The following is a 19,619-nucleotide window of genomic DNA, read 5'->3' as shown; positions in this document are numbered from 1 at the left end:
CTTTTAGTATTTCTGGTTTGTGGCTATCAGAGGATAGCGTCAATTTCACATTATCTCATCTAAGGTAAAGAAACATGGTTATTCGGGGAAATCATAACAGAACAACAAATTACATGCTAGGCACAGTGTCGTGTATTTTCTGTGCATCGTCTCATTTAATGTTCTTGGCAGTCCTGCAGACTAGGTACTGTTGTTATTCCTGCATTGCGGCTGTGGAAACTAAGGCAGGGAGGGCTGGAAAGTGTACTGGTGCCTGCGTTCAAACCCAGGGCCTGGGTCACTCTGTGGTCCAGGGGCTCATCATCTGTGCAGGCTGCCTAAGCAGCAAAGAGAAAGGGATAGTCAGGGACCAGGGAAGAAAGTGAGCTCGTAGAGTAGCTTTGTGGGAGAAGGATCCCATTGTTAAACCTCCAGTGCGTCTCAGTGGCCCTTCACAAGTAAGTGTGTTTAGTTTCTAGGATTGCAGTCAACCTTTGTCACTGTTTGCAATGCTGTGCAGAATACCTGGAGAGATTGTAGCAGCAGAGAGCAAATGGGCATTTCCCCAGTCAGAAGTCCACATAGTGAGATTGTGTGAGGTGTTGTGGGGCTTTCTTGATGCAGGTAGAGTTTTGCTCATGCAACATCTGTCTTTTTGGTGAACCCTACCTGTAGACAAGTGTCCCAGCTCTTGTCCAGTTGTCCTGAATATTGGAGCTGTAAGAAAGCTTTGCAGTCTGACCTGAGTTCCTTTAAAGACCAGGGAACTTGCGGCCAACATACTCATAGAATAAATATCCCGAAGTAATATTTTTTGTTTGCTTTCATAGCACTTTCTCTGTCTCAAGAAAACTCCATGGTGTTTTGAGATCGTTTTTGAGTGGCTGTTTATTTAATTTAATCAAGTAATGCATGTGCATCGTGTATAAGCCAAATTGAACCACATGGCCCGTGGGAAAAGCAGTATTCTGCTTCTTCATGCTGCCTCACCTCCTTCTCCTTAGGGACAGTTGCTTGCAGCCTTTTCAGCCATTTCTTTGTATATTTATCTCCACATTTCTAAATAACATACTGTATATCTTGTTCCATCAGTTTTAAGCATCATCTGTTGATTTCTTAGCATGAAGACTGAGATGAAGCTGTCTATATTTAGCATATATTCCTTCTTCCCCTCTCCACTCTTTCTTCTGTCCCCCCAATATGGTTATATCACAATCTTTTAAATTGCCATTCAGTGTTTGTGCTATAAATCTGTATAAATTTTGCACACAGTATGGTTAATGTAAATGTTAGAACTATTTTCTTAATTGTAAAACTTTCATTTTACAAAAATTTACAAGGAAGTATGTGGTTGCTTCTTTTTTCTAATTTGTTCAGTTTTTATATAACTACACAAAGTCATCGTCACTGTTTCTAACAGAAAACTTACGCTCTTCTCCAGGTGGTCAGATACATCAGGGCATCTCTCAGGCCTGTTCTCCTCTGGTGAGATCCGTCCAGGAGTCCTCAGCTCCACGTCCACTCGGGACTGGCTGCTGTCCAGGTCAGCGGCCAGCTGTGGACCTGGCTAGTTTCTTTCCCTTTCTTCTGTGTTAGGCCCCATCTCCCTCTTCTTTGGTTTCACTCCCTCATTTTGTAAACCTATCCCTGTATAAGATGGCTGCCTGAGAAAGGGTGCAAGGAAGGCCAATCTTCTGAAACTTATGGATCCAAGAGTGTATTCTACTCTCACATGTAATAGATGACTTGGTGTTAGACTTGCAAAACTCTTCATCATCATTTTCTAGGTGAATTTCACATATTAATATTGTTTCCTTGCTATTGAATAACATTATGTTTATGCCAGGCGTGGCGCCTCACCCCTGTAATCCTAGCACTCTGGGAGGCCGAGGCGGGCGGATTGCTTGAGATCAGGAGTTCGAAACCAGCCTGAACAAGAGCAAAACCCCGTCTCTACTATAAATCGAAAGAAATTAATTGGCCAACTAACATACATATAGAAAAAATGAGCCGGGCATGGTGGCACATGCCTGTAGTCCCAGCTACTGGGGAGGCTGAGGCAGCAGGATTGCTTGAGCCCAGGAGATTGAGGTTGCTGTGAGCTAGGCTGATGCCACGGCACTCACTCTAGCCTGGGCAACAAAGCGAGACTCTGTCTCAAAAAAAAAAAAAAAAAGAAAAAACATTATGTTTAATGCTGGAGAATAAGGTCATTGTTTTACAAAGAGCAGGTAAATGCCGATTTAATTCATGTGATGTGCAGGAGAGATGGTGTTGACTGTCTTTATCCCAGTCTTCTCTGTAGGAATCTAATCTGACATATATTTGTTTGGGCAACATACGATTCTAGCTATAGAGGCAATCAGCTAGTTCCATACAGTTACTCTGTAGGCTCTGCAAAGGCACTTTGTGTCGTTAGTTCATGTATTCTTTGTGCCTTGCACAGTGCCTGGCATATCATGGGTAATAGGTATGCTGGTTTGTTCTACTAAAATCCATAGAAGAAATATGCAGAGTGAGTAGCTTTTCTGTTGTTGCCTTTGATATGTTGATGATCAGTTGTGTGTGCCTCTGCTGAGTACCTTAGGGACCTTTTTCTGGATGTGTCAAAGAACCTCTGTTTGGGATATTAAAGAAATAAAATCTTGAGCTTGGGATACATAACTCACTGACATTCACCCTGTTTCCATTCATATATTGCCCCCAATACGTAGGTTTTGTTGTGTGTGTGTGTGTGTGTGTGTGTATTTGTTTTCTGCCCTGTGGAATAGAATTCTCCCTTTCTTTGTTTTTGTGTGCCATCTTTAGTTTTAGGGAAACCACCACTACCAGAGAGAAGATGAAATTTATTTGGGAAGGAGGGAGACAAGTAAGGAATCCACCCTAGCCTTCTTCCCTTATAAGGAAAACAGGCAGATGGGAAGTGGTTAGAGCCTCACCTAATGGTTTTTGGAGTTTTAGTTTCATTAAAACTTGAACCCAAACATATCAGGTAGATTTTTTTTTTTTCTTTTCAGCCTTTTGGATTTAGGGGCAGATGGATTCCTGACCTACTCAGGTTGAATTAAGGAGAGAGGGAGGTCTGTTTGTTTCAATACTGTGGTCTCCAGGACACCTTCTGTAGTCCTTTGTATTCTTAGAAACAAAGTCACCACATCTTGGCAGGAGTAAAGCCACGCAGTTGCCAACAGTCAGGGTTTGGTTTCAAGTCACCAGCCTTGGCGAGGCAGTGCCGATTTCCTTTGGCAAAGACAGCCAGCCCCTTCTCTGTTCAGCCACTTGGGCACAGAGATAACTTCCTCAAAATAGAAACCTTTGAGGACTCTATCTGATGCATTTGTGAATCATTATGTTTTTTCTGAATTTTAATTTAATTTCATAGACCTTTGAAAATACTATTTAGCTTCCCCCCTCCTTCTCAAATCAACTTTTAGAAAAAGAAGGGCTTAGGCATTTTCTTCTGGAAGACAGCATGGCTGATGTTTGCAGCAAACGCAAGGGCTGTTGACAGGTCCAAGTTTTATTCTTAACTCCAGGACTATTCCTGGATGTGTGACCTCAGGCAAGCCATCTCTAAGCTTCTATTTCCTCATCTGTAAAATGATTTAAATAAAATCCACCTACAGTGTCATCATGAGGCAGGGATTAGCTGAGGTCAGATACATAAAAAGCATATTGCTCACAGCATTCAGCGGACACAAGTGCTCCAGGCACGGTGAGGGGCCCACGCCCTGGGCGGCTGGTGGTGAGTGGGCCATAATCGAGGATTTGAACAGTCACAGGGCTCTATGAGCCTCCAGCTCTTGGCTGTTTATGTTTGTTCTTTCTTTGCTAGGCAGGAGGGATAGCTAAAGCAGGAATGTTCTTTTACTTCTACCCCAGGATCTAGTTAATCTCACATGATAATAAACCATAACTATAGTAATCTTAGCAGCTACGATTTATTGAACACTTTTTATACGCCAGGCCAATGCCAAGCACCTTCTGTGCACTATTCCTTTCATCTTCAGAACGGTTCTGTGTAACAATATATTAACATATATTGTTAATATATATCCCCATTCTGCATATGACAAGGCTTGAGATTTCAGGTTTGCGTCTGGCTCCAGAGTTTTTGTGCTTTGCCCTCACCCCTTGCTTTTCAGCTATAGCTTCATGGCCCCCATCTACATGTGGTAAGTTTACCGTCTGTTCACCTTCCTGACCACTAGACCTGCAGAGGTCAGGGCTGTGGTCCATATTGCCAACAGGACAGGGCAGGGGCATTTCGATGTCAAGAGCAAAAAGACTTTAAGCTTCCCAACTTCTTAACTTCTCCTAGCTCTGGCCTGGCCCATGGGTAGCTGGCAAGGCAGGGTGAGGAGCCCAGATGGAAGACTCAGATTGAGTTCATGGGGGCCCCTGGGCTCTGCTTGCATTCCATTCTTTCCTATAAACGCACTGCCTGCAGAAGGCACTAGAGCTACAGAAATGGCACCTCCCAGAACTGGGTAGGGCTAGGAGCTAGCTGCAAGCAGAGGTCATTAATGAGGGTTGGATGGATGGACACAAAGATGTCTAGGTGTCTGGATAATGAAGGAACATTGCCTTTTGCCCTCAGTTTCTGCAATGGTGGGTAACCAGAGACTGAACAGAGGAGCTGTACATGAGGCATGAACCCACATTCATCTTTTCAAACTGATTGCCTATATACCAGCTGCTGTGCCCCCAACTTTGCCTGTGTTATTTGTTCTCCTTTTGCCATTAATGAGACTGGAAGCTCCTTAGCAGCCATGACTGTGCCTCATACATTTCCATGGCCTTTTGTTTGCATATAATTGAAAAGATGAGGTGAAAACATTCGAGAAAATTAAAGACCAGAGGCATTCCTGCATACCCCCATTGTCTCACCTCCCTAACACAGTGGCTTTCATGTTTTACTGCTTTTTGTTTGTTTTTTAATTTCTTCTAGCACAAGCATACCCTTTTCTTCTATAGTAGTCCACAGGTTCTCAGTCTCATCTGAAATCCACCAGCCAGCTAGTCCATGTAGCTGGGTTCATGTGAAGTAAGAGCTTGATGGGTTTCTTTTTTTCACATCACCTGATAACTTTTTGAGTTTTTGAAGATTTGATAAAAAATATCACTCTGTTTCTTGGCCATTTGTCTGTCTTCTTCAGGAAAGCTTTTGTTCATGTCTGTTGCCCACTTCTTAATGGGGTTGTTTGATTTTTTTTCTTGCTGATTTCTTGAGTTCCTTGTAGGTTCTGGTTTTATTAGCCCTTTGTTGGATGTATAGCATGCGGATATTTTCTCTCACCCTGTGGGTTAAAAATGGTCAGCGTTACTAGTCATCATCCCACAGTTTGGGTATATTATGTTTCCAGCTTTAAAAATTACTGATGGCTGGCCTCATTATCAGAGATTCCAATTTAGTCTGGCTTGTGCCCAGGCAATAGTAGTGATTTTTAAATGCTGCTTGGTGATTCCAGTGCAGACTGAGCTGAGAATTGTTGGCTTGGACATGCTCCTTTGTGCTCCAGTTTTACCATGACTTATACCAAAGCAAGAGGAAGAATGGGTGTCCTTTGAAAGTTAAATGACTTAATATGGTTTGATATTTTTTATTTATTTATTTATTTGTGTGTGTGTGTGTGTGTGTGTGTGTGTGTGTGTGTGAATGAGTTACCTGTGCTCTTTTTCACTGGCCACATATGGCCTTATAGATACTCTCCATGATCTATACCCTGATCCTAGTTTTATACTGGCAACCTGATGTTGACTAGCTCTTACACAGAAGTTTTGGGTTGGTTACTAAGGGGACTGGTGACAAAGAGGCTCAGCAGTCTACTCCTGCTGGAGGAAGGAAGTGGGTACCATTGCTCCGACTGCTGCACCCACACTGTTGCTAGGGGAGCTGGGGCGAGGAATGCCTTTTGGGGGACGATGTTAGCTAACTACACACATACATCTTACTGGGCTCACACTGTAAGTAATGGCTCCAAAGAGTGTTGTTGCCATTTTCAGTTGAGTCAAGTGAAATTGGGTAACAATTGTTTCTCGGTTCGGTAGTGGGGCAACCTGAGCTGTTGTTTTTACTATGTGCACAAAAAGCCTTTTTTAGCCATTTGGGAAAATATATGCCCTTGTCAATTTGACAATGATCATTTTAACCTTGAGCTATAACTTTTTTGACTTTTCTTTAAACTTTATAACTTTTCTTTATAACTTTTTGACTTTTCTTAACGTATTTGTTTTTTCAAAGGCATAGACATACATAGGCTGTACAAGGCCTAATTCCGGAATTTCTAGACTTACTGCTCTCTATCCAGTTCAAGATGGCTGAGTCCAGGTTGATCAGAAGGTTTATAATGGAAATGTTTCTGTTGATTTCTTCTTACAGTACAACAAACACCTCTTCGTGCACATTGGGCATGCCAACCATTCTTACAGTGACCCATTGCTCGAATCAGTGGACATTCGTCAGATTTATGACAAATTTCCCGAAAAGAAAGGTGGCTTAAAGGAACTGTTTGGAAAGGGCCCTCAAAATGCCTTCTTCCTCGTAAAATTCTGGGTGAGTAAGACATTGTTGTGATTTCCATGGTTATTGTCTAATGGTCCCATCTCTTACGTGAGTGCAGTGCAGCACAGCTGGCCATGGATTTACACGGACTGCACCTGTGTGTGCTTCTGCAGAATTACCAGTGGATCGCAGGATTACTGTCTTCGTGCTGGCCTCGTACATGAACATGGTGTACCCAGGTGGCATTTGCTGTCCCTGCCAAACGGCAAGAGAGATGGGGGCCTCTTTGGGCTTTGGGGCTCACTCATGCAGTGACTCATGACTAGAGATGACAAGTGTCAGAGCGGAAAATGGGGGGGGGGGGGCTGATACCCCTTTACTGTTTCTCCTCACCTGTTTAAACAAAGCAACCTATAAATTCCCCTGGAGCATAGGACCTGGAGATGGGGTGAAGATAAAGTTCCATGCCTCAAAATTTTGAGAGGATATAACATGGCTTTGTCCAGTACTTACTGAGTATCCCTAATCTGAAAATCTAAAATTCAAAATGCCCTAAAACTTTTTGAGCACTGACATGATGCTCAAACATTTCAAAGGAAATGCTCATTGGACCATTTTGGACTTTGGATTCTCAGATTACATGTACTGAGCCAGTAGGTACAATGCAAATACAGTCAAGGGCCACGTAACACCATTTCAGTCAACAGACTGCATGTAGAATAGTGTTCCCATAAGACAACGATAATGTATTTTTACTATAACTTTTCTATGTTTAAATATACAAATACCATTGTTACAATTGTCTGCAGTATTCAGTACAATAACATGCTGTATAGGTTTGTAGCCTAGGAGCAATAGGCTATACCATATAGCCTAAGTGTGTAGTAGGCTACACCATCTAGGTTTGTGTAAGTACATGCTATGACATTTGCACAATGACAAAATTGCCTAACAATGCATCCAGGAAGTGTCCCATTGGTAAACGACACGAAACTGTATCCCAAAACCCAAAAAAAATCTGAAATCTGGAGCACTTCTGGTCTCAAGCATTTCACATAAGGTATACTCAACCTGTATGTACTTCATTCATGGTTTAAAACAACATGGGCAAATTCCTCCTGGCTGTTGGAGCTTTGCTGATGTTCTGCAGCCTCTGAGAGGAGCTCCTTCCTTGTCCACTAGTAAGCCCGGGCTGGGCGATGGCTAATCGGTCAGAGCAAGGGATAAGGATAATTAATGTGTGTGTATTAGGGGGATAGAGGGATGGCAGAAGACTAGATGGCCTGCTAGCACTGAGAGTTTATAATTCCTCAGTCTCTGCAATGATAATAATGTAAAATTTGCTTTAAATGTTTGTGTCCCTTAGCATGGCATTAAACGCCTTAAGTTGCCTGGTTCCAGGTGTTTTTCTCTTGGGTTCTGCCAAACCCCCTTGGTTCCACCAGTCCAGTCTCTGCCCACTTTGCATATCTGTATGCTCTTTCTTTTTCTTTCCTCCTGTATCACTGCACCCACTTCTCTTCATTGAGACAGTGGCTCCTCTGTTATAGCACCTTCCTCATTTAAGCAGACCCTTGATTTTTCTTTTACTTCCATTGTATTTTGTGATTAATCAGCTCCCATGTGGTGTCATGGTTATTTTGATGTGTATCCCCTCCCCTCTGGACTCTGACTGCCTCTAGGAGACCTTATACATGTAGTGGCTTCCATTTATTGAATGTCTGCTGTGGGCTGGGAGCTGAGCTAAATGTTCTACGTGCATTTCAACTAGTCCTATCAGTTTTAAGTGGAATTTACCCCATATCCAACTAAGAAAACAGGCTCAGAGATCACAGAGGACAAGCTACAGATTGGGTACCTGGAACTTGAAATGAGATCTGTCTGACTTGAATGTCTCTGCTTTTTTCCTGGCTGCTTAACATCCTATGAACCCTGGCCAAAGGATCTGTCAACCTAAGACTCTCTGTATCTCTTGTATCAAGCAAGTACCTGCACATAAAAGCACAGCAAATATGGCAGCAAGTGGATAAATTAAAGAAAATTCATGTTTTAGATTCCTTTGGGGGGAAATTTACATATTAAGTTTAGTTTCTTTTATCCTTCCTTGGTAACTAGATTTCATTTTTTGTGCTTCCATATTGAAACCTGGCTAGAAGGAATAGCCTTCTACTCATATTAATGGTTGATGGATCAATAATACACATGAACACCTGAAAAAGCAGTAGCTGTCACTTTCCTTTTCTAAATTGATGCCTGCCTTTTAGCCATTTGAATGGCAGTTGGGGCATCAGTTTTGGTAACACAACAATTTTCAAAATATGCCCTGTGAGCCCCTAGGGGTTCCTCAGTATCCTTTTAATGGGTTGACAGGGTCAAAATTATTTTCATTACATTACTGAGACATGATTTGCCTTTTGCACTGTGCTTATATTCACTCTGATGGTGTGAAAGCAATGGGGTAAAACTGCTGATGCCTTAGTATGCAGAGCAGTAGCTCTGCTACTAAAATGCACACACAGTTTTTAACAAAAGAATGAGTAAAGCCAAGAATGTCCTTTATAAGTTTTATTACATCTTGAATCTAGAGTGCATGTTGAAAATGAACACAGTGAACCTGGCACATCAAGGAAAACAAAAGACGTTATTTGTTGCCATATATAAAATTTGAGTTTTCAAATGAAAATTGAGGTTTGGGAAATGTTTGACAAGTTACCAATATTTAAAGGCTTTTCTGAAAAGATCCACTAACAAATGTGATTTTGATACTGTGTTAGATAGACCAATAGCTTTTAATATAGCAGAGTTGGAAAAGTTTATAGATGTGATTTCAGATTCTACATTCCAGCCAACCTTCAAGAAACTACTACTGCATGTTGAATTTTGATGTAGTATCAAAGAAAAATAACTGCAAATATCTGAAGAGCCTACTGCAAAATGTAAAACAGCACTACCCTTATTACTAATTTTTTAAAAACAAGCATGTTTAATTTTTTGAAAAGATATATATTAATGAGCTTATTTTTTTTAATGAGTTAATTAACATTTAAATTATTTTTCAGTTTTAATTTCTACTAAAGAAATATAAGTGGATAAAACCTACAATAAACAAAAGCTCTTTGAGGTCCTCAGTAGTTTTGTTTTTTTTGTCCTGTTTGCGGTATCATACATGATCATCAAACTGCTGCTAAAATGCTCACACCTGTTATTGCAAATGCAAAACCCAGGAAAGACTTCTGGGAATTTACTTTAGGTCAGGGTCAGGCTGCCTGGTCCCGCAACAATTTTTTTAAGAGTTTAAAAGGGGTCCTTTGATCAAAAAATGTGAAAGCCACTATTTTAAAGGCTATAAAAAGAGGTTTTTATCCAAGTTAATTAAAAACTAATTAGAAATTATAGGATATGATGTAAAGAAATCATTTTCAGTACTTTCAAATTAAACAGTGATTTTTAATAAGATTTCTGATAATTAGCATATTCGAATATAAAGTGGTATAAAAAGGTTTTTTTGGTTTTGCTTCCAAAATTGCCTCTGTAGAATTGCTGCATATTTACTCAATAGATGATTTTAATAAGTGCTTACAGTGATGGGGCCCTTCAGTTATGAATCCCCAAAAAATGAGGTCTAGATTGCAGATGTTTAGAGTACGGTGGCTGGTGTGAGATACGTGGATTTAGAAACAGTTATTCTGAGATCAGAAACTTGTTTATTAAGATTTGCAGAATTAAGATTGAGCACTTCTGTGAATGTGATAGAAAAACATCACTCCTTCAGATCATTGGTAGGATCTTAACCTTTATAAAGAAATTCAGTTGTAACTATGTTAAAATAAAAGAGGGAATACAACTTAAATCGGGTTTACAATTTGAAATGTCACTGGCTTCCTCGCATGACCTAGTATGAATGAGTTACACGTAGAATATCTATCCTGAGATTTCACTGGGTGTTTATAAGTAGGTTTAACACTTCCTTTGACATACCTTTTGTATTAGCAATTTGCTGAGCAGGTTTTCATATTTTCCTGTGAATTCAGTAAATTACAACAGAGAACCTAGACCTACTTCTTCTCCCTTTTTCCTTTTAAAGTACCCGAAGTCTCTAGGCTGTAAAAATGTCTGCCACCCCCAGCCTGGACTCTGTTGGGCCACAACAGGTTTTGCTGTGGTAGAAATACTGTGTACCATCTAAAGTACCCGTACTTAAGCCCAGGACGTGGGCATCTCAGCTCTTTGCTCGTTGACACTTTGAGGTGAATGGGATTGCAGTGAACCAAGTAGCAGTCCCTCACCCCCTCACCCTGGTCTCAGGGTAGAAGACTGGCTGGCATCTCGGGACTCAGGCCACCGAACCCAAATGAGTGGCAGCATCAAGGATGCACAGGCGCCCCTTCTACCATGTAAGCTTTACAATCTCTCATGCCTTGATGGTGTGGGGCACCCAGGAGCCACTGAGCTCTCTCTCTGTTGCCCAGGCTGGAGTGCAGTGAGTGATGCAGTTGTAGCTCACTGCACAGCAGCCTCAAACTCCTGGCCTCAAGAGATCCTCCTGCCTCAGCTTCCTGAGTAGCTGGGACCACAGGCATGTGCCACCTTGCCCAGCAAAATCTTTTTTTAAGAGCCTTATTGAGGTATAACTTACATTCCATAAAGTTCACTCATGCTAAATATACAATTTAATGATTGTTAGAAAAATTTATTGAATTGTATAATCATACTATAATCAAATTTTAGAATGTTTCTATCAGTCCAGAAAGATCCCCTATGCCCATTTGTAGTCAATTCCTATGTCCCAGACAACCCCTAATCTACTTTCTGTCTGCACAGATTTGCCTTTTCTGGACATTTCATGTAAATGGAATCATGCAATGCATGGTCTTTTGCATCTGGCTTCTTTCACTTATCGTAATGTTTTTGAGGCGCATCCGTTTGGTAGCATGAGTCAGTAGTCTTTAATTCTTCCTCATTCTCTGTAGAAACCAACTATTAAGGTTAAACATACCATATTCCCTCAATTCTGAGATATACATTTTTTCCCATTTCGACAGTCCTAAAATTGGGCGCTGCTTACAGTTGACATCATAAACACTTTGCTCAGCCCTAGGCAGAGGAATAAGTTGTTATGTGGTTATTATTGCCTGACCCTGGCCAGTGTAGGCAACATCTTGTCATTCCCTTGTCCCCTTACTTGAGTTATTTGCACCGATAGTACCACAAGCAGCTGAATTTTAGCTTAAATTTGGATCCCTAATTAAAATGTCTCAGTAAATTACACATTGATACAGCGCTGAAATTGTTATGATTGAAGAGGAATTTTGGAACCAGATTTGTTGTGAGGCAAACATTTGTCACTGGCAGATGACCATGCTGCTTTTTTCCTTATAAAACACCAATCAGGTGCTGTGTAGGCCCCAAGAAGGGAGGATGTCCACCCATGAGTGGGCAGAGCCATGCTGCATTGCAGCACTGAGATTCAGGTAGATGGGTTTTCTGTGATGTGGCAGACAGTGCAATTAATACAAGTTAAAGAAAATGTCAACAGTCTTGGGAATTGATCATAGAATTTCCAGAGCCAGGAGAGGTGGATGTGATTCAGTCGTGCATCCTGAAGGACAAAACCCAAGTATAGCTTGCAGATGACTGTCAAAAGGAAAAGGAGTTAATTTCCAGCCATATAAGGTCTACTTAAGGAAACAAAATTATGGATTTAACCAAATAAGAAATGCAGTTGAAACTAATATCTTTGGAGGGGCCTCCAAATTCCACTCTCTGTCCTAGTGCTCAAGAATGTCAAGATTGAGAATGCTGGTCCAAAGAAAGCTGTATGCTTTTAACATGCTGTTCATTAACCTTATAGCCAAAAACTATATTCATAATAATCTTTAGTATGATAGGGCTTGGTCTTACACTTTGCTTGAAATAATGAAGTAATGCAAATGAAATTGTATGGATTTGTATCCTGTTGTCAGGTTATAACATATTTTTAATATATATTTAGTATTTCTTTTCTCCCCCAAAACATTATTAAATTAGTCATAGCTTAGATACTAGACTTATATGATGTTATCCTATAGTCATTAATAATGTTTTGCTTTTTAAAATTCTTAGAATTATCATTCAGCACAATTAACAATTGTTCAGTCACATAATTTACTTCAGTCACGTAGTTTACTTTGTAATATTTTAAAGGAGAAAAACAAGGTTAGTTTTACTAACCACACAGATGTGAGAAGATTTTACAAAACAGAGAAAGAGGGACGCCTTTAGAAGATAGCTTTTATCTTGGTAGAAATGAAATTACATTTCTTCCACTAAAATGACAGCCGCTGTAAATAAAACAACTGGGCTTTATTTAAGGGCATGAAACTGGTTGCACATGTAAACTGGCAGAATGCCCCCCCCCTTTGGAGTTTCAGCCTGTTTCTAATTGGATTCTGCATGATTTAGGTTGGAATTGTAGACTTGAGTCTATCATTTGGAACCAAATGTTCCTGTTGCTATTCATGGAAGAGAGAGTTAGCAATATGGAATCATTTGCTCCCCACATGTTTTGAACTGCTATCAGTAAGAAGGAGCCTTCCAGCTCAGTAAGTTTTCCATTTCTCTCTCTACTTCTGTCTCATCTCAAAATGTGTTAAGTTTTGGCCAGGCGTGGTGGCTCATGCCTAGCGCTCTGGGAGGCCCAGGCAGGAGGATTGCTTCAGCTCAGGAGTTTGAGAGACCAGACCAGCCTGACCGAGAGCGAGATTCTGTCTCTACTAAAAACAGAGAAATTAGCCAGGCGTCATGGCACACACCTGTTGTCCCAGCTACTCGGGAGGCAGGGGCAGGCAGGTCACTTGAGCCCAGGAGTTTGAGGTTGCTGTGAGCTATGATGATGCCACTGCACTCTAGCAGTGTGTCAGAGAGAGACTCTGTCTCAAAAAATAAAAAGTGTTAAGTTTTGAAGTTAAATTAAACAACATTAACTGATGGAATAGATGAAAGATTAGCAAGAAATATCACTATGTTCAGAGATGCTTGTAGGGCTAATAGATGTTAAAATTTCTTCGGGTAGACTATGGCTATAGGATTATCTTCACCCATAGCCTATTTTTTAAAAAGATCATCTCTTGATAGGCAGGCCCGATTTGATTCCCCAGGAATAGGGAATCACTAAATTTGCACATCCACTCATTTTGGTTTAATTTCTCAAGAAAAATATCTGGAGCTTGTTAGTGCTTTCTGAGAAGGCAGCTGCCTAGTCCTGCTTCCTTCCTGCTTCCCCAGCCTGTGTCCTAACTTCTTTGTGGGCCTCCCAGAGGGAGCAGGGATTCTCTCTCTGTAGCCTTTGTTTGTTCAGCAGTACAATGTATATAATAGATTTTCATGTTGTTCTTTTTTTTTAGTTAGTTGGTGGGAAAGTTATTTAATTTGGTAAATAGTCCTAAAGAAATTGCTACACATTGGGCACGCTGCCATTTAGCCAGTTCATATTAACACCTGATAGTTTGTTTGAGGAATCATCCTCAAGGAATGTCTGGATGGAGGAAGAGACCTCAAGAGACTCACCCGGAAGCTTTTCCCAGCCATCCCATCACTAGAAAGTCATTCAGCAAACATTCACTGAACTCAGCTTTGCTTCTAGAGAACTGGGGAAGCAGACATGAGGAAGAGGTTCTGCCTTGAGGGCTCAGGGTCTGGTGAGGGATGGCAGCCCTGCAGACACACAGGCAGGTAACTGGGGTAGGGGCTGTGCTGGCACTATGGACAGAGCTTGCTGTGGCAGCACAGAGGTGGACCTTTTTTTGCCATAGAACTTTCTGGAAGGACCCCCAAAGACATGGCATTTGAACTGAATCTTGGAAGTGTGTGTACATATGTCCTATGCAATATTTGGAAAGTACATACACACACATACACACAGTTTTTTCTTATTCCTTTGATATTCAAATTTAAATGAGTGCCCTGTATTTTGTCTGGCAACACTACACTTGTTAGCTGACTACATATATTTGTTGTTTTGGGATTGTTGTTGTTCTATGAAAGACTTTTCATGAACAGAAATTCCAAACTGGGGTGGGGGGGAAGGCCCTGTTTCCTGGGAGTGGGCTGTGGCTGGGCCAGAGTTCACACACCTGAGGGACCAGAGCTGGGGCCCGCTCAGCTGGGCGCTCAGCACTCATTAACTGCCTCCCTTGGAAAGAACTGGCTCGTGCAGCTGCTGCGTCGTCGGGGTCGAGACCCTGACTCTTTCATCCCAGCCACAGTGTGCAGTTGCCAGTGGCGATTACCTGAAGTTGTGTGGGTGATATTAATTGAATTTTTTTTTTAATGAATGCCGGTATTTGTAGGAATTTGCAATGCAAACAGGCAGCCTTTCAACCAGTGCGTATTGTAATTAGAGCAAGCTCTTAAGACTCTTTGAAGTACTAAATGTTTATGAAATTCAAATAGGGGTGCCAATCTGCACAATAAAGGGGCTCTTGGTGGTGTTTTTAAAAATCTTCTATTTTGTAGATGTAAATATATGCCATAATTAGTGAGAAGTAACTTGAAGAGCTGAGTTTATTCCTATTATTATTTAAAACAGCTGTGGCTGGTGAGCTACAGCTGCTGTTGCCCTTGGGTTGGGCAGGGGCACCAGGCCCTGAGTGCACACACTCCGAGACCCCCTTCCCTGAGGGCAGGCTGCCTAGCAGAGGAGCTGTCTGAGTCACCTCAGCGTCCCCACCCCAGGCCTTTGAATGCCAGTGGGGCTGGCTTCTGGGGTGTTGCCCAGGATGCAGATGAATGCAAATTAGATGGGCAAGGAGGATTTGGGAGCAGCCAGCTTTCTCCAGACCCCCCAGCTGGGCACTGCCTCTAGGGGCACTTCTGCAGGACGATTGTCCTTTGGCGCCTGCGGGAGCAGCTGCAAGGCCGTGCAGTGCCCTGCCTGGCCGAGCCTCACCATGTGGCAAGCCTGGACGGCCGCCCACAACAGGGCCCAGCTCCCAGTGCCGCCTGCCAAGGAGCCAGATGCTACCATTGGAAAAAATTGCTTCACAATTTGAAATCTTGGTCCTTTGATCATTGCTTAGAGAGGATGAAGAGGAGAGGTTCAAAGTGGTGCTTTAGAGCGCCAGCATCTCCTTGCGGCCATCAGTGCCTATTAGCCTGCCGCTGGTCAGGGACAGTCCTCTTGATGTTTTCATTTTTGCGACCAAGTTATTCTGCCCCTAAGCCCTCTGGGGAGGAAGAGGATGTCCACAGCCTACTCCTGACCCCAGGCCCCCTTCCCTCCCCCTGCTTAGCTTAGGGGCTCATCTGCTTCGCTTGTTCCCACAAGCTTTTCCCCCCAGTGAAGTCTGGGACCCAGTAGTTGGTTTCGGCCAGATGCTCACTCCCATCCTTTACGGGCAGTGGTGGCCTTTGCTTCCTGATCGTCTGCCCCTGCAGCTGAGTCTCGGGGCCTGAGGGCTTGCAGGGATGATCCACTCTCTCCCCTGGCCCAGCCCTTCCCTCAGAGGAATCTGGATTCCATGTACCTAGGCGAGGCCTCATTTTTCCTGACCCATGAAATGGGATCATTGTTTGAAGCCTGTTATATTTTTAATGTTTACCCAAAGAGGGCAAAAACATGAAATTAAACAGAACACATTCATGAATAAATGGGCTTAGTGAGAGGTAACAGAGGAAAACCAATTCGAACTCCTGTCTGGTGGTTAAATGTTTCAGCTGTGGGAATAATGAGTGTAAGAGAAGGATGATTAGGAAAGAATTCAGCAACGTTTTGAGGGTGCATATTTTTGTTTCTTTGCTTCCTGATGCAGTCTGCTTCCTTTGCCTGCCTCTGAAACTTGGTTTTGCTTCGACCTTACCTTGTTTTGCAGGACTTGCCTACAAAGAGACCTTAAAGTCTTTAATTATTAATTCAATACACATGTAGCAATGATGGCCTTTTTTTTTTTATTTCCAGAAAAAGTTCTATAACATCTCTAACCATGCCTTTGTGGTAAAGATGGTAATTTTGTATCTGTTTGAGCTGTTATGCCCAGTACTTAAGATTCGTCATAAATTCACAAATCAGAAAAATTCCCGATTTTTCTGTTTGGAAAAGCCAATGTTGCATCTATGCGACACACCTGACACATGTGGATTGGGGCCAAAACTGGCTCCTCGATGACCGTCTTTATCAGGCTTATTGATCACAAACCATTGTCTACACTGGGGGAAGGTCTCCTTAGATGTGACTTGAGGCTCTGTCTTCAGCTCTGTCCTGGTCAGTACTTCAAGTTAATAGGACTGATTATGGGTGTTGTTAACAGCTGGCATTTGTATGGCACATTATAGTTTGCAGGTGAATTTCATATGCATTATCTTCTCACATCACCACAGTGGCCTTTGGAAACGAGTCATTTTCTGTCGTTAAAGATGAGAAAAGTGAGACCCAAAGAGGTGATTCCAAATCTCTTACCCGTGCTGTTCGTGCTCAGTCAGGTGTCTGGGAGGAGGTAGGAACAGAGAAGAGGCAGAATTCACAAACAGCTGGACTAGATGGAACGGAGGTCCGAGACTGGGATGAAGTTTAATAAAAGTAAATGTAGAGCTTGAGCCCTGGGAAGCCAGCAGAACCTGAAGAACCTTGTGGGGAGGAGGAGGAGCAGAGAGATGAGATTAAGGGAGAGACGAAGAGAAATTGTCTTAGAGAAGTGTTCGTAGGTCTTTGACACCAGAAGTTCTGGGTGGAAGTTACAGGGGAGCTAATTTCAACTCAACAGGTGTGATGGGCAGAATCACAGCTCCCCCAAATATGTCCATATCTGTGTCCATGATTCCTGTGAATATTTAGATTACATGGCACAGAGGAATTAAAGTTGGAAACAGCAGGTAGGGAGAATGTCTTGGATTATCCAAGTGGGCCCAGTGTAGTCTCAGATTTCCTTAGAAGTGGAAGAGGGAGAGAAAAGAAGACATGGAGAGAGAAAACACCTGGAAGTGTGAGAAGCACTCGCCTGGTGTTGCTGACTTGGAAAATGGAGGAAGGGGCTCTGGGACAGGATGGTGGGTGGTCTCAGAAGCGGGAAGAAGCAAGTAAACAGAGCCCTCCCCCGGGCCTCCAGGAAGGAAGAGTACAGCCTTGCCAATACCTCCATCTTAGCCTGCAGAGACAGACCCGGGTTGGATTTCTGACCTACAGGAGTGTAAGATAATAAATTTGTATTGTTTTAAGCCACTAAATTTGTGGTAATTTGTTACAGCAGCACAGAAAACAAATACAACAGAAAAAAAGAACTATCCAATAGTTAAGACTGTCCACCAGTGTTATGGAAGTAATGATTTTCCTATGTCTGTGAAAATACTTGGCCATAAGGCTGTGCAGGTCAGGATGCTGTGGAAAGGAGGTAGGAGGGCAAGGAGGTCTCTGAACTCAGTTCATACTTAGGGTCTCTGTTGCTAGAGCAAACTGGGACAATTAGAAGGGCCTGGTTAGAAGCCCTCCCAGCCATGTTTCCAAGTTTTGTTTTTAACACAGCAGAACCATGACCAACTTTTTTTTTTAATTTGGCTAGCTTGTGCCCAGAGGATATGATATGGTTTGACTTTGGAATTTATTGGGAAGATAAATTTGCTGGATCTTAGCTGTTTCTTGGATTTTTGCATTTATTTGCTTTTAGAAAATATCCTGTGGTCAGATAAAAGCTGATCAGGCAGAAATAGTTTGACTGTCTGATAGCAGTACATTTTTTTACTCATTTTCTTGCTTTCAGAACTACATGAAATTGGTTTGCTTTCCACCCAGAGTTTCTAGTTGAGTGGGGGTGGGGGTGTCAAGGTGGATAATGAACTCTGTGGCGAATCCCAGACTCACTACAGACTTTTCCTCCTTTGTTGTTGATTTAATGCCAGCATTCCTTCTTTGATATTACCTTTGCTTCACAGGAGTTTGGTGACTGTATTTTTTTTTTCTAGAATAGTGGTAATACCATCAGCTGACAGATAATTATCTTTCATATCAATACCTCCTCCTAGAAAATTCCTGAAGAGCAGGTATGATGTGATTGGATGGCTATATGATTGTTTTCCATGTTCAATTTGCAATTATAGTAGCATAGTGTAGTTATTTATTGTTAGCTGAGAAGCCTTTTAAAATCTAACCTATTAACTTGACAGCTAGTTAAATATAAAATGTTCTCAAGCTGTTAAAACAAGGTAATCCAGAAACTATCTGTGCCTCTGAGTGAATGTTAAAATGCACATAGATCCTGAGCCCCACCAGTTCCACTCCTATGATCACCCAGCAGAAACACTTGCATGTGTTCATCAAAAGCATATCCAAGAATGTTCATAGGAGCACTCTTCATAATAGGTCCAATGTGGAAACATTGCAAATGTTTATCAGTTATAATGGAATGGACAGAGTGTGCCATTTCCATTCAATAGAATACTCTATAGTAATAAGGGTGAATAAACCACACACAACGACATGGTCGAATCTTACAAAGTCCTGAGCAAAAAAAACTATAAAGGGATTTAAATGCTGTATGATTGTTTAAAATTGTTTAAAATTCAAAAACACTGGACAAAGGTAATGTGTAATGTGTTAGGATCATGGCTACCCTGGTGAGGTGTGGGGGTGATTGTGACTGGAAGGGAGGCTGTTAGGGGGGTTCATTTCGGTTCTGTTGTTTCTTCATCTGGGTACTGAGTTGACTTGATGAAAATTAAGCTGTAAATTTCCAATTTGTGCACTTCTCTGAATGTATGTTATACTTTAATTTTTTTGTGAAAACATTAACATCAACAATATTAAAACTTATTTGTTGAGGTGCTTTCTGAGGTAGGTTGGGTAGTCTTGAATAACTTCTTTTTTGATACTTCATATTATAACTACAGATCAGATATTCCAAATTAAAACTATATTAAAATTATCTGGGGAGTTCTAAGAGGCAAAGGTAAAGCTAAGATGAGGTGATGGGCCTGGTCTTCCCCAGGTGCAAGCAAAAAGGAGTTTAGAATTTAGAAACAATGGCAAAACTATCTAAAAATCAATTTCCTTTTTATTATCACTATGTGCCTACGGTTCTAAACAAAAAATCTGTTGTTGGCCTAAGTCCTAAATAATTGGCAGCATTAGTGTTGAATTTTTATTTCATATATACATGTTTACAACATATAT

General features: G+C 41.7%; 1 protein-coding gene and 1 non-coding gene across 9 annotated transcripts in view; one reads left to right on the top strand and one right to left on the bottom strand.

Moving 5' to 3' along the window:
* TEAD1 (TEA domain transcription factor 1) overlaps window positions 1-19,619 on the top strand; it is a 261,349-nt gene that overhangs the window by 218,379 nt on the left and 23,351 nt on the right. For all 8 annotated transcript variants that reach the window (XM_012744245.3, XM_076002163.1, XM_076002165.1 and 5 more), the window contains one exon: window positions 6,362-6,535. In XM_012744245.3, coding sequence (XP_012599699.1) covers window positions 6,362-6,535 — 174 coding nt within the window. The remainder of the gene's footprint in view (window positions 1-6,361; window positions 6,536-19,619) is intronic.
* On the bottom strand, window positions 9,631-9,766 carry LOC142870828 (small Cajal body-specific RNA 16). The gene has a single exon (XR_012919158.1).

This window comes from Microcebus murinus, chromosome 4 (assembly GCF_040939455.1).
Source record: "Microcebus murinus isolate Inina chromosome 4, M.murinus_Inina_mat1.0, whole genome shotgun sequence".
In the NCBI taxonomy this organism is placed as follows: Eukaryota; Metazoa; Chordata; class Mammalia; order Primates; family Cheirogaleidae; genus Microcebus; species Microcebus murinus.
Note: the sequence above shows the minus strand (reverse complement) of the source record. Positions and strands in the feature narration are given on the sequence as shown.